The following is a 17,898-nucleotide window of genomic DNA, read 5'->3' on the forward strand; positions in this document are numbered from 1 at the left end:
ACTAGTGAGATGAGGCTGTAATTGTGTTTGTTTCTGAAAGTTCTTGTTATGACTTTGCTTGGTTCAACCTGGCCACTTATCTTTTAGACAGCGCTTTGAACAGAAGTGACCTTCTCCCGGGTGGAGAGCACTCGTACGGCCGCGTCCTTCACGTCCGTTCACTCGTGAATGTGCACCCCTCAACTGCTCAGCAGCCACCTAAAGGCCCGCTGCATGCCTGGTGCTAGCGACCCAATGACGATGAGATGCGATCGTGACCCTGACAAGTCTTAGAGCTGAGCAGGAAGAGGACGTGATAATGAATGCATGCGGGAGAGTAAGTCATCTGTGCGGAAGGTAAGGCACGGGACAAGATGATAATGGACATTTCATATTGTTAGCTATCTCCTCACAGGCAGTTTGCAACATTTCTCCATTTATCACAAGAGGAGGTATCTGAGGTCACACGTACTGTTCTTAACATTGTTCATCTCTTCACTCCCTCTTAAGAATTGACTTGTCTTTTATCCTGTCCAGGGGTTCTTCTTCTCAGTGTGCTCTCTTTCAGATACTCTTTACATTTAGGAATCAATGGGTTCTCACCATTCTTCTCTGATCGCACCTGGAGAGGTAGGAGCCTAGCATCATTCAGTTACCAAAACAAGATGCGGAAATCCAGTCCTGCTCTCCGACAGCCAGGGCACCATCTCCTGCTCTTGGTTCAGCAGCAGACGAGGGGCCCACCTAACAGTCCTCAAGACATAGCATGCACTTTTGTCTCAACAATCTACAGTCACTCTTAGTTTCTCATTGCTACTGTAACAAATGACCACAAACTTAGGGGCTCAGAACAACACAAATGTGTGACTTGCCAGTTGTGTAGATCACAAGTCTGAAATGGGTATCACTGGGCTAAAACAAAGGCATCAGCAAGGGTGTGCTGTTTGCTGGAAGCTCAGGATGGGTAACAAGGAGCCAGGTCCTGTAGGTCCTTGTGGGCCACTGGGGGAATGAGTGTGGCTTTTCTCTGAGAGAAATGGGGAGCTACTGGGGGTTTTGAGCAAATTACTGATTAGAAGACCAGCATGTTAGAGAAACAGGTCCAGGAAGCAGAACGTAAAAGTGGGTGACCGGTAAGATGGAAGGTCACAGGGCAAGACGGGGAGAGGAATGGGCTAGGGGCTCCTGAAGGACTTGAATATTCACTCCAAATAGAGAGGAAGGCATTGGAAGGTTCCGAGTGGAGGAGTGATGTGCTCTGGCTCTCATGTTAACAGGACCGTTCTGGCTGCTGGGTTGTGATGTCAGTTAGGAGACCACGTGGCTCCGAGAAAGGTGTGCAGTTGAGGTCCTAGGCGGTGGGGGATTCCAGGTACACTCTGAGGACAACGTGGACAGGATTAGCTAATGCATTGGATGCACGGTATAAGCAAAAGGAGTAAAAGATGATGCCAAGGGCCCTACTTAACTAAAAGAAGGGGAGACCCTTCCTCTGAAGCACTGATGGTTCTTTTGGAGAAAGAAAGGCAAAGACAGAGAAGAGAGGGACAGATGCAGCTGGGCGGCATTAGGTCTTAAACTGAAAATGAAACAAGTCAGAACGGGGTACAGTTGTGGACTAGGCAAGAGCGTGGGATGAAACCACGGCCACGGCTTTAAGAGCCTCTGAAGACGTTCGAGGCCAGCGGGGGAGCCAGCCTCTCCACCCCACTACAGTGCTTCCCTCTGGGTCCACACTTCTTCATGCTCTGTGATGTCATCCAGCTGTGTTTTCAAAGAGAGCCTATGGTATGAACTTCCTACCTCCTTACTTCTCTACAGATACCTTCACTCCATGTTTCTATGATTGATAACGTACTTGGTATAGACTCCAGAGGTACAAGCTGTTCCCCAGAGCCTCTGAGGACACTGCTCCAATGTTATCCTGCACCCGGCATCGCAGATTCAAGTCTGATGTAAATGTTCTTTTCCCTGAGTAGGAGACTTCTCTGGTAGAATCTGGATCTTCTCTATACCCCTATTATTCTGAAGTGTCACTACAATGTTTCTAGATGACAAGTCTTATTCAGTATTGTCCACCACGGGTTAATCTTGGCTCTTCTGCACTGACCCCACACTTATCTCCAGAGCTGCCTGAAGCATGATACTGACACTCAGCTATGGCCAAGATAAGTGAGGTTTGCGACCATGGGCTACTGATTATTTGGGGCAGGACACAACTAGCCCGCACCACTGTTTAGTAATTATAACTGGATTTCCAACTTGCACCTGATTTTGGTGGCACTTGGGCAGTTACACAGGGCAAGGCTGGCTACGGAGATGGAACGTGCCTCTGTGCCCATCTCACAGATCCCACCACAAGGAGGCCTTAGCCCTCCTCACACCTGGGTGCTGCACACGTGGCCGGTGATGGCTGGGAGCACCCAAGGCCACGAGGCCTATGCCTGAGGTGTCCAAAGCCCTTCAATGAGTACCGTGTTCCTACTGCTGCTGTATATACTCTACCTATTCCCAGTGGAGTTCTGTGAATCCTTTCAGCATCCTCTATACAATTAATGTATAATTAGCACAAATATGTAATAGGAGTGAAATCTATTAAAGCATGAGAAATAAAACCTCTGTAGTGAATTATAACAAGAATCCAGATTTTTCCTGGTGAAAATAAACCTTTCAACTCCTCCAAAGGTTTGGTTCTTCTGAGTCAAGCAGTCTCTCAGATAATTACTTTCTATAGAGCACAGCTGTCCAGCAGAAATATAATGCAAGCTACATATGTTGTTTTAAAATTTCTGGCGGTCACTTTAAAAAAGTGTAAAAAGAAACAGGTGAATTCAATTTTAATGATGTATTTTCTTTAACCTAGCATGCCAAAAACAAAATTATAACAAATTACTGATGAGATTTTACATTCTTTTTCATACTAAATCTCTGAAATCCAGTTGTCTTTTTACACTTACAAAACGTCAATTCAGACTAGCTACATTCAAGTATTCAGCAGCTGCTCACGGCTACCACATCGGGCAGTGCAGCAACAGAGTCTGAGACTCAATCTAATTATTCATCAACTCTGGATAAAAATAAGCTACCTCCTTTCAGAAAATGGTTGATTTTTAGATCCATCCACTAATTACCTTACATGAAAATACTGCATTTTCAAATGTTACAGCAGTAGAAGGAAGTGGGTTATGAATAATACCCACCTGCCATCACAGTGACCCAGCACTACGTTGATTTCATGCTCCTCCAGGAGAGGGCTGGGTTCAAGCAATGCCAATAGAGGTTTCTCTGCCTCATGCTGAAAACTCAATCATCAGCTGCTAAGACTTGCTAAATTCTAGACATTTATCAATTACTGTGAAATAAAACAACTTGCTCTTTGGCCACACAGATTTGCTCGTGTTGATCTTCATAAACGTTTAACAAATATGTTCTCATAACTTATGTATTTGTATCTGGTTTAAATTTTTCTTCACAATATGAGTGTTCTGATGTCTGGTAAGATTTTAACATTGGCTACAGGCGGACACGTGTCAGTGATCACTGGTTCTCTTCATGGTATGATTCCTCTCATGTGCAGCATCTGTGATACTAAAACCATGGCACATCTGTCACGGAGTCCTTCCCAGGTGAATTTCTGATATAATAAATTCTGAACATTTGCTAATGTCTTGTCAAATTCATAATCTTTGAAAGGCTCCCCTCCTGCACAAATGCTCTGAAGTTTATTGAGGCCGATGCGATGGTTTAAAGAATTTCCTCTCTCATTGTATCCGAAATTTATAAAAACCAGAACATACCCTAACAGCCTTCCCATAAACGTTACCTTTACAAGGTTTCCCTCCAGTGACTGTGTTTATAAGGTTAAACATAACACAGAACTATAGAAAAACTAGAAAAAGCCAGCAAGCTTCATGGAAAGCTTGTAAAAAGAGACTACTATATTTTAAGTACAGCACATGAATAGATACTAACACATGTTTCAATCCTGAGTGAATGATTCTCCTTTTAATAATTAGTCTGTTTGAATAGGCAGTATTACAGTATCCCAAGAGGTAACAGAATATTATATATAACGCATATGTAATATGTAGCCTTAAATCTAAATTCTACCAATCGCTTTACTGTACTTAAAAACAGTTAAGGCATGTAAGTCAAAGAGTACAAATTACTTTGCTTCTTTATTACTGAAAGCAGGGGAGATACATCTGATGGTCCTGCTCGCTGGACACTTGTCCTCCTTAAAGATGAATAGGGACTAAGTGAAAGAGCAGGAAGGAGGAGGGGTTTCTTCAACACTTGATCAAAGTAAACATCCTGAAAATTCACATTTTGAACTCAGTTTTCTGAGATCACGGTGCTCACTCCTCACTCTCAGCAACCTCTGCTTACACTGTGCTCCCCCCACAATTCTTTACCGCCCACTCTCATCAGCACCCAGAGGAACGTGTGTCCAGCCACCTCTCACAGTCACACGCAGTGACACCCCTGTCGGCCCTCGTCATCTGCAACACCCCGGGAAGCACTGCCTGCACCGCACTGCAATTAAGGCCATGGGCATCTCGCCCACAACAGACTGAAGCTGTATGACCAGGACCTTTAATATCCCCAGAACCTTGCCAAGTGTCTGGTATATAGAAGATACACATATATTTTTTTTAAGAATCTATCCTACCTGGAGTCATGCAAATACCTTCAAAACTACACTTTCTAGAAAATAATTTATTTCAACAGTATTAGAGGCTATTTTAATTCCTTTGTTTCCTTGTATACTTCAAAGAATTTTTTTAAAAACAGGAGAGAAAAACAAGTCAATGGCATTATATGAATATGACGCAGTTACTATTTTTCTAAGAAATTTTACGTAAATTAAAACTCTGGTCCGTCACATATTAACTCAATAAATACTACAGAGAAAAATTAACATCTCTGAAATATGGGAATAAAAATTATTACTCTGCCTTTTTTTGGTACGTGCCATTATCATTTAACCTACATATACACTGAGGATGTGTCCTAGGAAAATGTACTTACCCTGACGTCAGTAGCGTCTCCATGCCTGATAATACTGGCCCAAGTGGTTGGCTCACTGTTGCTTTCAAAATAATGAAAGACCTTCAACACTCGCTCCATGGCCCCAGGGGAACGTTCCGCACCGGTACCCAGGTGAGTCTTGGTACTTGAATTCGGTGTGTGATTCAAGTTTGGGTCAAGGTAAGCAGCTGCCATTATTTTGCTAGATGCTAGGTATCTGTCATATTCTGTAAAAGGAAAAAAAAATTTTCAGTGTACAATATTTGAAATCTACTGATTAAAATGTGTTTTGCTGATACTGACATAACAACACTGCTCTTTATTCTCTCCCTATTTTGTTACATGCAGAAGTTGAGCCTGAAGAGAACTGGGACCTAATCTACCAAGATAATCACTGTATTCCATCCCCCACCCCCTGCCAACCCCAGACCCAGAGCAGTACCTGATTCACAGTAGAATAATAAATATCGGTTAAACAAACTATTAAAAGGCCAGGAACCCTATCTCAGCTCCATCAAAAGTCACTGTGTTGGGGCTTCCCTGGTGGCGCAGTGGTTGAGAGTCTGCCTGCCGATGCAGGGGACGCGGGTTCGTGCCCCAGTCCGGGAAGATCCCACATGCCACGGAGCGGCTAGGCCCGTGGGCCATGGCCGCTGGGCCTGCGCGTCCAGAGCCTGTGCTCCGCAATGGGAGAGGCCACAACAGTGAGAGGCCCGCGTACCGCGCAAAAAAAAAAAAAAAAAAAAAAAATGAACATAACTTAACACCACCCTCCTTTTAAATCACAGCCTTTAAATTTGTGAGAAAATCTCACTGGAGAGCCAAATATGTTAATTTTGCTGCCTACTTTTGAAAACTTTTATGTGAAATACAAGTTCTTTCTTCATACACTGAAAATTCAGTCACAACTGAAAACAAAACAAAACCAAAAAGCACATATGACTAAGTTTTTCAAAGTGTGATAGGGGACTCCCCTGGTGGCTCTGTGGTTAAGAATCTACCTGCCAATACAGGGGACACAGGTTCGAGCCTTCGTCCAGGAAAATCCCACATGCCGCGGAGCAACTAGGCCCATGCGCCGCAACTACTGAGCCTGTGCTCTAGAGCCCACAAGCCACAACTACTGAGCCTGCGAGCCACAACTACTGAAGCCCGCGCGCCTAGAGCCCATGCTCCACAACAAGAGAAGCCACCGCAAGGAGAAGCCCGTGCACTGCAATGAAGAGTAGCCCCGCTTGCCGCAATCAGAGAAAGCCCACGTGCAGCAACAAAGACCCAACACAGCCAAAAATAAATAGACGAATAAATTTATTTAAAATAAATAAATAAAGTGTGATAGGAGGATGTCCATTTGAATGTGAGGGAATAGCTCGGGCAAGACCACAACTCCCACTGAGAAAACTCAGAGAAGCCGGATTAGAAAACAACCCAGATGTGTGGAGCCCAAGACAGCAGGAGGCGACAGAGTTGGAGAAGGAATAGGTCCTCAACAGCCGCCTTTCCTTAAAGGGTGTTTGCCAATTCTGGGCATTCAAGACCCTGAAGAGCTAAGGAAAAGGCACTAACACACACACACACACACACACACACACACACACACACACACACACACACGGTGCTATTTGTCCTTTGACGACAGCCACCAGTCCTGAAACCAAGCCCAGTGGGCACCTCCGAAAGCAGAGGGAAGTTGAAGACACACAGAGGGGACAAGGGGCAGAGCTGATTATATACACCTTCCTACCTTTCGGCAGCATACAGATGATCTGAACAGCATGATGAATAAACGATCTAACTGACATATAACATACTACACCCAACAGCAACTCATCTTTGCAGGTGAAATAGTTACTAAAATTGACCACGTGCTAGGTGAAAGCACAAGATCCAATAAATATCAAAGGACTAAAATTCCTGAGAGTATATATGCTCTGTGTTGTGTCTAGCATTAAGGTGGACACCAACAAAAAGGTAACTAGCGGGGCTTCCCTGGTGGCGCAGTGGTTGAGAGTCTGCCTGCCGATGCAGGGGACACGGGTTCGTGTCCCGGTCCGGGAAGATCCCACATGCCACAGAGCGGCTGGGCCCGTGAGCCATGGCCGCTGAGCCTGCGCGTCCGGAGCCTGAGCTCCGCAACGGGAGAGGCCACGGCAGTGAGAGGCCCGCGTACCGCAGAAAAAAAAAAACAAAAAAAGGTAACTAGCAAATTCCCAACTGTCTGGAAATTAAGCAATGTATTTCAAGTAACTTATTAGCCAAACAAGGAACTCAAACCCTCAAAGGGTTTCTAGGGTGCTGAAAATACTCCGTATGTCACTATAATGATGGATATGAGTCCTTATACGTTTGTCCAAACCCACAGAATGTACAATGCCAAGAGTGAACCGCCATGGGAATGACGGACTTTGGGTGATCACGATGTGTCATTACAGGCTCATCAACTGTAACACATGTTCCGCTCTGGTGGGGATGCTGACAATGGGGAGGCTGTGCATGTACCAGAGCAGGAGGCACGTGGGAAACCTCTGTACCTTCCCCTAAATTTTGCTCTGAACTTAGAACTGCTTTAGGAAAAATAAAGTCTTAATTTTAAAAAAGCAATCAATGTAATTCACCATATTTTCAGAAAGGAGAACCAGAGTTATCTTAATATATGCAGAAAAAGCAACTGATAAAGTTTACCAAACACTCACTCATAATAAAAACTCTCAGCAAGACAGAAATAGGAAAATACTTCCTTAATCTAATGAAAGTGTCTACATTAAACTTAAATTAATACTGCTGGAAAAAAATCCCTCCCCCCCCCCGTCCCGCCCCCCAAGACTGGGCTAAGTCAAGAATGCCCAGCATCACCATCCCTAACTTGACAGTGTTCCAGAAGTCTTAGCCAGGTTCCACAGGCAAAAAAGGGAGGTAAAAACACAGGGTATGAAGGAAAGAATAAAACCATCGTTACTACACGACTATGTATAAAGAAAATTTGTAAGAATCTATAGATAAACTAATGGAATTAATAAATGAATTTAGCAAGGTTGCTGGATCATAACAAAATCAGCTGTACTTCTGATATCTTAGTTATCTCTTTCGCTCTTCAAATGAGATGATAAGGATGAATAAATATATTATCAATTGCTTCCTGAAAAGAAACACCACTCCTCCGGAGTGGTCAGAAGAAATGATATACTAGTGATGAAGTGACGGAAAATCACTACAGTTGACCCTTTAACAACACCCGTTTGAACTGCCCAGGTCCACTTATGTGCACATATTTTTTCAACAGTAAATAAACACTACAGTACCACACAATACCTGGCTGGCTGAATCCCCAGCAGCGGAACCGCAGATACAGGGGAACCGTTACACAGGGGGCTGACCACAAGTTATACGCAGATTGTCGACTGCACGGAGGGCTGGCACCCTGGGGCCCACGCTGCTCAAGGGTCAGCAGAACACATAATAGTGAGTGTGTCAAGGGAGGAGCTAAACCAGAAACAACACACAATCTGGATATACCTCTGTGGCTAAGCATCAATGGCAAAATCCTTCATAAACCTTCAAAAAGTAGGCCTAAACATTCTTTAAAAGATAAACCATTGCTGTAATGTCACCAGAGCGAAGCAGTTTTCCTAAAACAGAATGTGTCAAAATCCGATCTGTGCTATAAATTCTCAAACTGGCAACATCTCCACCAGCGAGCCTTCCTTGACCCTTCTGGACAGTTCCGTGTGTGTCAGTTAACCACCACCCACTCCCCTGGTGGTGGCGTTCCAAGTCAGTCTTTATGATGGGCTTGCAGATTCTGAGAGCCTGGCATCTGGGTCACAAAACCGTGGATTAGTCAGTTTGTGGGATGGTGTCCACTACGGAATGAAAAGTCCCAAGCGTTGCTCTCTGCTACACTGACTATTCTGTTTCCAAACAATTAACAGAATTCTCTGTTGTTCGTGTGGTTCTCTATTTGTTTTTGACCCATGGCTAAAGCTGTACCATTGGGGCTGCCAACTCTCTGTGTCTCTAAGTGACAAAAGCCCTTCCCCCTCCTTTACCAGAGAGGTAGGCTTTTATAGATTTTGTAATTGTAGCCCTCTGTAATCTGTGGCCAGTTGTATTTTTTAGAACTTTTCAAGATTAACAAGTCATAGGCATCGGCTACTTATGCATACTACAGAATATCTTTTTCAAAAAACTATCAAAGACATGGAAATGAAAAGATTTTTAAAGTTGGCTTATTTACGTGGTTTAGACCCCTACTCTCCCAGCTATCTGTGGTAAAGGACCACAGACCTGTCACAGACCAACACTTTTGTAAAATACAATAAAGAGGAATTTCCAGAAAAATGAAATTTCAAAATAAAAGCATACAAAAGCCAAGCACGAAACTTCTATCATCAGAGTCAGTGAACATAAATTACTGTTAAGTTGCTATAGAGGTTTTTAGATGCTTACACCATATCCTACCCTTACTTTGTCCTACACTGTTAACGGTTCCAGCACCAACCCCAGTCTGCTGGCCACAGTTGGCCGAGTCCAGGCTCAGGCTGCCTGGTACAGCAAGAGGCCAGTGCACTGGAATGGGAAATGGGAAAGCAGATGGCCTGTCAGTGGTGGCCGCTGACCTTCCAGCTTCAGGTCTCCCTTTCATTCACATACTAACTTCAGTGCCTAACTTCTTTTCTTGGGACAAGTAGGGCAGTCCCAAGGCAGGTGTGAGGAAACAGGTACTGACAACCTTGGCACTGAGCCCAAGGCTCAGCCCACAGTCCGATATAAATGTTCCATAAAACAGCACATACCGAAGAGGGAGAAAAGTACAAGGATCACCACAATCATCTTACTCCAGAGCTGCCTAGTTTATATTCACTGTACATACTAAGATCCCACCAGGACAGTAACCTCATTACGCTTGAAATAAGCCGGCCCTTTAATAAAACTTGAGATGCTTGCCGGAATATGAGAGTAGAAACAAAGAATGCAAATTGATACAGCTGCAGTTTTTAAAAAATTAAGACATCAACAGGTTTGAAGAATTTTTAAGAATCTGATAATGACCCTAAAGTAAATCCTTAAACAAACTAGACTAGTGTGAAAGTTTTCTTCTCCTTAATTTTGTTCTTTTACACAAGATTTGGGTTTATTTTCTCATAAAATATCTAACCTGAATATCCTAAATGTCCTATAGTGATTTTACTAGACAGAGAAGCCAACATTAAATCACTTAAATGTTTAATATTATAATAGCAATGTGTGGCTGTTTATATTTTCCAAACTCCCCCTCTCCCAATTCTCTTCTTCCAGTGTGACTTTGATACTCCTTTCAAGAGGCGGAGTCTACCTTCCTTCCCCTTGAATCCGGGTGGGCTTCAGACTAGGCTAAGATACATCCTAAGCTAAGTCCTAAAAGGCAACACCAAAAAAAGAAAGAAAGGAACCTAGGTTCCCCTGGCTCTCTTGGGATGCTCACTCACAAACCTGACTGACCACCATGCTGTACAGAAGTTCAAGCAACCCAAGAAGATCTGAGCTCCAAGAACCGCAGCCTGAGCTAAGCTTCCAGCTGACGGGCAGCGTCAACTTCCGAGCCCTGGGGCAGAGCCACCTGAGTAGACCCACTGGCTTCCAGTCGTGCTGCCTTGGCCAACACCGCACAGAAAGAGATGAGCTGTCCCTGTCGAGCCCTGCCCAGACTGCACATCTGAGCACTACGAATAACTCGTGTCATCTGAAGCCACTAAGTGTTGGGATGACTTGTTTTCATCAATAGACAACTGACAGAGCATATATTCAACTAACGTGAGCAGAGGTGGTTCTCGCTTTGAGTGGGAGTGTGGGACATCAAGTGACCACCAAAAGCCATCTGAACAGTGTTGCCTTCTTCTTCTCATTGTTAAACTAAAGATACAGAGTGAGCATCTTTTCAATGCCTTGACAAAATGTCACATTCCTTCCTAAGTTTGGGTCACCTTCCTTTTACATTTTATCCTCTGTATTTTCAGTGTCATGAAATACCTCTGAAAGTTCCTCTAACGCGAACTTTTTTGCCATGTCACTTCTTCGGTGACATCTTTTTCTTGTCACGACTATTTTCTTCATTACGTCAAGGAGCCACCTTTACTAAGTTCTTTTGGCTGCACGTCTAGCACGTCTGGCTCAACAGCAAAGTCAACATTCCTAGAGTCGGCTACTTTTTCTGTAACTCCGCTTACGTTCAATTAGAATCTTGCAAAGTTATTTCCACAGTGTAGTAAAAGTTTCTGCCATACTGCACACCTATCACTCTGTTACTTCCTGCCAGGATGCCTGAATTTTTTCATTTGCTCTATCTCCAACTGTAGCATTAACAGCCTGTCCAAAGTCTGTCTATAGGCTTTAAAAGTTGAAATCACTCCTTGGTCCACTGGCTGAATGATGAGATCACAGTTGCTGGTTCACACCACAGCTCCATGCACACCTACCTCTCGGCTCATTTTGTTACACAGTTACCATGTTACCGTCAATATTTTCAAATCTTCACTTACACCCAGTTTTACTTCCAGTGTTTTTCACTTTTTGTTTCAATTCTATACTTCATCCTCCTTGGCCAATTTCCTCCTTTGATTAGCTATTTTTGTAAAATGTCACATGGATTTATCACTGGCAAACAAAGAGGCAACACAACTACACACTCTGCTGTCTGTGTATAAACTGAACAACAGATGTGCACTGACCAGTCACCAACAGACTTTGAGAGAAGTGACATGACTGGTCACGGATTATAATTCACACCTGTTATTTATGTAGTCATTTGTAAAATGGGTTTGTACTTTATGCATTTACTCATAGTTCATATACGTGGTAACCAAACTCTGAATCACTCTGCTGAGGAACTAGTACTTTTAACTGAGATGGAGTTGAAGAGTGATGGTTGCACAAACTGGTGCACACAGTTGCCCACTGAACAATGCGGGGATTGGAGCACCAACCCCCTGCATACTTGAATATGCATGTGTAACTTCTGACTCCCCTAAAACTTAACTGATAATAGCCCACTGCTGACTAGAAGCCTTACCGATAACATAAACAATTAACACATATTTTGTATGTTACATGTACATCTACATATATTTTATGCATTTGTGACATACCTTTTTCTTAATTTTTTCAATATTTCTAGGCTACAGAATTCATTTGTGAATTTTTTCAAATTGTCACAAATCTCCAAAAACTTTTTCCAATATATTTACTGAAAAATTTCGCGTGTAAGTGGACCTGCGTAGTTCAAATCAGTGTTGTTCAAGGTCAACTGTAAACTTAAAACCACTGAATGGTATACTCCAAAATGGTAAATTTCCTCTATTTTTAAAATTGATTTTTTTTTTTTAAGTACATTTTTCCATGGCTCCAAATTTTTAAAAACCAACAATGCTAACTGTTGGCAATGACGTAGAACAACCTAGAGCTTTGATACAACTGCTGGCGGGGGTGTGATGTGATACAGGCATTCTGGGAAACTGTTTCTACTACAGGTGAAAAGATATATACAGTATTACCAGCCATTCTACTCTTAAGTATATGCCGAAGAGAAACACACGCACATCTTCACCAAAAGACACATGCAATATTCATGGCAGCATTATTCATAATAGTTCAAAACCGGGAAAACCCACATAGCCATCAATAAAATAAACTGTGGTGTATTCTTAAATGGAAAGCCATATAGCAATGAAAAACGATGAGCAAGTACTACATGCAACAACGCGAATGAATCTCACAGATGTTATGATAGGCAAAACAACACACAAAATTCAAAAACAAGCAAAACCGAGTCATGGTGATAGAAACCAACTCTGGTTTCTTTTTCAGGGATACTGACTACAAGGGGCCAGGAGGGAGGCTGCTGGGAGCTGGTAACATTCTAAACACTGGTACGGAAGGTGGCAGTAAAAACTGCAGCAGGCTACGTATGATTTGTGCACTTTACAGTATGGATGCTATACTTCAGTTATACATCTTTAAGACTCTTATCCAACAACTGATCAACCAAAAGCAACACGCAATGCCAGAGCGCACTGGCTAAAATTAATTGCCTGAGCCAGTTACCAATCCAGCAAAGAAGCAATTCACACAGGCACATTTTATAAATGCCAACTGTTCTTGATTTTTGCATTTCTGCCTCTGCCGCTCTTTTAATTGTACATGCACGTGCTATTCTGCAAAACAAGTAAAATGTGTGATGCCTGCAAATATGAAATTACTATCAATTTATCATCTTCTATGAAAGGAGCTCTTAACTGCATTTATGATATATGGACATACACAGGCACGTGTATGCATACTGTTGACAGATGTCTTTAAGAATCTATTGAAAAACATGGACATGTCCTCCAGAAAATGCAAAGACACTAATAAGCACAAATGTTTGTATATGATTGCAAGTTCATCTTCCCCTAAAACTCATACAGGGACCCCAGCTTTAAGATCAAAAGTCCAGCCGCTACCAACATTCATTACAAATAATCTAAATTATCACTTACTTAGTGGCTCTAATGCAAAGCACAAACATACATTATCTCATTTCATTTCATTTTCACCACGACTGTTAGAGGTGGGTGGTACTAGCTCCGTTAGGCAGGTATAAAAATCTAAGATGAAAGATACTCTATATTCCAGGTTGGATTGTGACTGAGTGAGACTGAAGCTCTGAAAAACTCTTTCAGTCCAGGTACACTGTATATCTAACACCAAGGAGCCCATCAAGTTCAGCCTAACGACATTCTCTGCCCCTAAAATCCTAAAGCTCAGTGAAGCAGTCCATCTTCTCAGCACGAGTGCACACACACAACTGTTCACTGCTGCAGTCCCAACGACACTAGCAAGCTCTAAATGTAGACAATGAATAAAAGAATGAAAGGAAGGACACCGTCTAAAGCAGATTCCACTCCTGCACACGCAATCTCAGGGAGAAAGCTTGTGGATCTACCACATCTTGTCACGGATACTTCTGCAACTTCTCTGGGGCTGACTGGCCATGGGTGGAGTCCATAATAGGAGGAAGGCAATTTCCCTATCTTTCCTGCTGTCATTCAATAAGCAGCTACTATGATGAAAAAGAACAGATGGCAGTGTGGCTGGATGGAATGCGTGCCTGGGTGAACCTGGGCCACATGACACAACCCCCCACAGGTCTCCTGGGAAGGGCAACACTAAGGACTATCTCCCTGGAGCCAGGCTGACTCCTCATTACTACTGAACACCTTAATCATGATAGACTTTCACAAACACTTCTTTGTTACTAAATGTATCAATAAATCCCCCAGATGAAAGAAACATGGTTAAAGTAATTTTCCGTAATATTATTTTATAATTAAATATTTAAAGATGTAAATTGAAACAGAATTTATCAAAGCAGATGTTCAATATCAATGTAGAAAACCTACATTAAATAATTTCTTCAGCACTTCAGTGCTTTTAAGTTTATATCTAAATGTACCTCATATAGCATCAAAAAGATGTGCTTATTTAGGAAAAGACTAACTCAAGAGGAGTCCTTCAAACAGCAGGAAAACCATGACACTCTGATGGTTCCACTCACTCATCCGATTCATCTCATCCACACAGCAACCCTACACGGTAAGTCGCCTCATTTACACGAGTGGACACCGAGGTGCTGAGAGGTTAGGCGACCGCCCAGACCACACAGCTGCATGGCTACGAGTTCACCTCCACTCCAGATACTTGCCAGTCCAAGAATGAGCCACAGGCCCGCAGCACAGCACCACGGGGAGTGTGCAAGCCACCCCAGCACAAACGTACCCAACCCCAACCAAGATCACCACGTGAACCCTATGCAAGTTTAGTCTGGTAGGTTACCCGCATCAAAACTACCAAGCTATATTATAATTTTCTTTAGTATATCATTTACTTTCCACCAATCAATTCAACCTCTTCCAACCCCCCAATGTATTAGAGAAGAGTATGTATAAGGCATTCTCCCAGCAATCAGGACACGTTGATAACAGGACCTCATGAGAAAAGCCACCACAGACAAGTGCACTAAGAACTCAACGCTGGGGACTTCCCTGGTGGCGCAGTGGTTAAGAATCCGCCGGCCAATGCTGGGGACACGGGTTCAGGCCCTGGCCTGGGAAGATCCCACATGCTGCGGAGCAACTAAGCCCATGCGCCACGACTACTGAGCCCACGTGAGCCCGCATGCCACAACAACTGAAGCCTGTGTGCCTAGAGCCCGTGCTCCGCAACAAGCCACGTCACCATGACGAGAAGCCTGCGCACCACAGCGAAGAGTAGCCCCTGCTCGCCGCAACTAGAGAAAGCCCGCGCGCAGAAACGAAGACCCAGTGCAGCCAAAAATTAATTAATTAATTGGGAAAAAAAAGAAAAAAATAAACCAGTGCTGGGGGTGGCAGGGGCATGGTGAGGAAAGAAAGGGTCCAGCTCAGACTCGCGACATGGTCAGGGCTCCGATATAAGGTGAGTTACAAGCTGGGATCCTGAGAATGGGTATCAAAACTTAGACCCAACAAAAGATATGGTCGCTGCTGTAGGTGAGAGTGCTCCAGGGAGTCAGTGCAAAGCCGACATGCCTTTAATTCCATCCACAGGGAAGCAGGCCAAGGTCCAGCTGCAGAGGCAGGTTCAGAGCCTGCCTGGCGTTAGATATGCACCTGGGCAGCAATTCAGCCCATCCAGACCAATCAGAAGGTTTCTGTTATAATTCAGACAGGATAAATGGCCTGAGGAGAAAAAAGATTTGAAAGCTATAAAAAAATCCAAGAGGACAGGACTGATCAACTCGCGGCAGCCATTTTTCTGGCTTGGGCAGCTAAGTGGGAAAGTGATACCATTCCACGGAGATAAGGAACACAGGAGGGGCAGATGCTGTTTGCTGGTGTAAGGGGGATGGGCAGGAAGTAAAAGGATCAATTCAGTTTGGTATTTGTTACTGGAACAACTCAGGTCTAAATGCCTGAACTCAAGCCAGATGAAGGAGGCACTCCAGTTACAGGGAGGGGAAGCAGGGAGCCCTGACTTCTGTACGTTTACTTTGGAAAGGGGAATAAGCCTCAGGCCACCACAGTTGCTCTCAGGCTGGGGATGGGAGGGGGCGGGGCATGACACACATGACTGACATTTTGATTTGGGTTCTTTGAAGCCTTTTAAAATACATATATAATTTCTCAGCTACAAATGAATCTTTGTACTCCTAAGGAGGAGAAGTAAATTTACCTTTGGGAAAATACTACCACTCTTTGGGGGTGGGCACTGTGCAAAATGAAAACAGCATAATGGCAAGGACTCTCAATGTGGCGTTAACTGCTATGCATCAAAAAGAGTGATTTTCCTAATATGCAGAGATTGATTTGGGCTGTCTGATTTGGAACTAATTATCGTAAAGGCCGCTCATGACACAGGAAGGTATGAATTAGACCGGGGGCTCGCAGGGGTTTATTTAAGTAATTATTCATGCGGCATTTACCATGCCAGGACTATTCTAAGCACTTGAACGTGAAATCATTTAATCCCCATAACAACCTTATTTTCCCTGCTTTCCGGATGTGGGAAGAAAGAAGCCCAAGGCCCAAAGCCACAGGCCAAGTGCATGGGCCTCAGCAGGCAGGGGAGCTGCAGGGGCCACACCCTTGCTCAGCAAGCCCTGCTACCCCCCACCCAAGTGCCCATTCTCCATCCTTGCAGTTGCCACCGTGCTGTCCTGGCCTCAGCTGTGAGCCAGCTGCAAGGTGTTATTACTACTGCCCACTCTTTCACAGCCAGCCAGCCTCATCCATTTGTTCATGCCTGTCCCTGTAGGCCACACCTCCCTTAGAGTAATTAATTCTAAAGGCATTTATTGGGCCAACTAGTAACTAGTATGGATTAAAAAAAGATATAATCCTAACCTGAAGAGCGTTCAGCCTAGTTAGGAGAGAGCTACACACACGCACATACACATAAACTCACATGTGTGGTTATTTAATTACAACTGTAACAAGTACTATTTAAAAATTACAATTACAGTAAGAGCAGTAAAGAAAAAGCCCCAAGTCATCGGCGGTGGCGGGGTGAGGGGGGAGCCCGAGAGGCGGCTCCAGGGGCGGGCTTCAACATTTGAGAAGCTTCAATCCAGAAACCCTTCTCCTTTGGTTCAGAAAATGTTCTTGCATCATTTCTTTGATGATTTTATCCTTTTTCTCTTTCTGCAACGTTTACTATTTGGATACTGAACCTTCTGAATTCATCACCCCACTTTCTTTCTTTTCTCCCCCATTTGTCTTTCCTTTCCATGTTCTGAGAGAGACCATCCACATTACTTCCCAATGCTGCTGCTGAGTTTGTTTCTGCTTTCTTACTTTTAATTTTCTTGTTCTTGAATGTACTTTTTAAAAAAATTGTTTGTCTTTCACGCAGGCGACATCTCCTCTTAGCACTCTGGAAACCTGACACTGGAACTTCTATTGTGTTCTTTCAGCTTCCTTCTCTTGCTGTTTCATCTCTGTAGACTGTTTTCTGCTTGTTTCTCTGTTCTGGTCTCCCATTGAAAGCAGAGGCTGTCTTTAAATACCTGGCTGTCTGTCAGGGACCCTGTGCTGAGCAGGGAAGCAGCCACTCGGCCAGAGATGCCCGAAGGTCAGGACCTGCCTTTCCCCTTGGACCAGCGCCTCCAGAAGAGAACGCCTCCACCTCCCGACAGGATTCCGGGAAGCCAGGAGAAAGAAAGCATGGCTAATTGCACTTAATCCCCAGTTCTGAGTGCAAGAGTATGTTCAACATACTACGTTTCACCAGAAATTTTCCACAGTAAAGTTTTTAAAACAATATATGCAGAAGCCAGCCCACACAGGGGAGAATAAATTATGACAAGAACACTGCAGCAGCAATGGCTGTGGAGACCTG

The 17,898-nt window shown here is 43.7% G+C and overlaps 1 protein-coding gene across 4 annotated transcripts in view; it reads right to left on the minus strand.

Moving 5' to 3' along the window:
• The window catches only part of PTK2 (protein tyrosine kinase 2), a 225,270-nt gene that overhangs the window by 167,420 nt on the left and 39,952 nt on the right, over positions 1-17,898 (minus strand). For 3 of the 4 annotated variants that reach the window (XM_024741050.1, XM_024741051.1, XM_024741048.1), the window contains exon 2: positions 5,011-5,237. In XM_024741050.1, the coding sequence (XP_024596818.1) occupies positions 5,011-5,205 (195 nt within the window). In that variant the 5' untranslated portion in view covers positions 5,206-5,237. Of the gene's footprint in view, positions 1-5,010; positions 5,238-17,898 lie in introns of those variants that run through there. The other variant, XM_024741052.1, reaches the window with a different exon arrangement.

The sequence above is a fragment of the Neophocaena asiaeorientalis genome, unplaced genomic scaffold (assembly GCF_003031525.2).
Source record: "Neophocaena asiaeorientalis asiaeorientalis breed wild unplaced genomic scaffold, Neophocaena_asiaeorientalis_V1.1 scaffold177, whole genome shotgun sequence".
Lineage (NCBI taxonomy): Eukaryota > Metazoa > Chordata > Mammalia > Artiodactyla > Phocoenidae > Neophocaena > Neophocaena asiaeorientalis.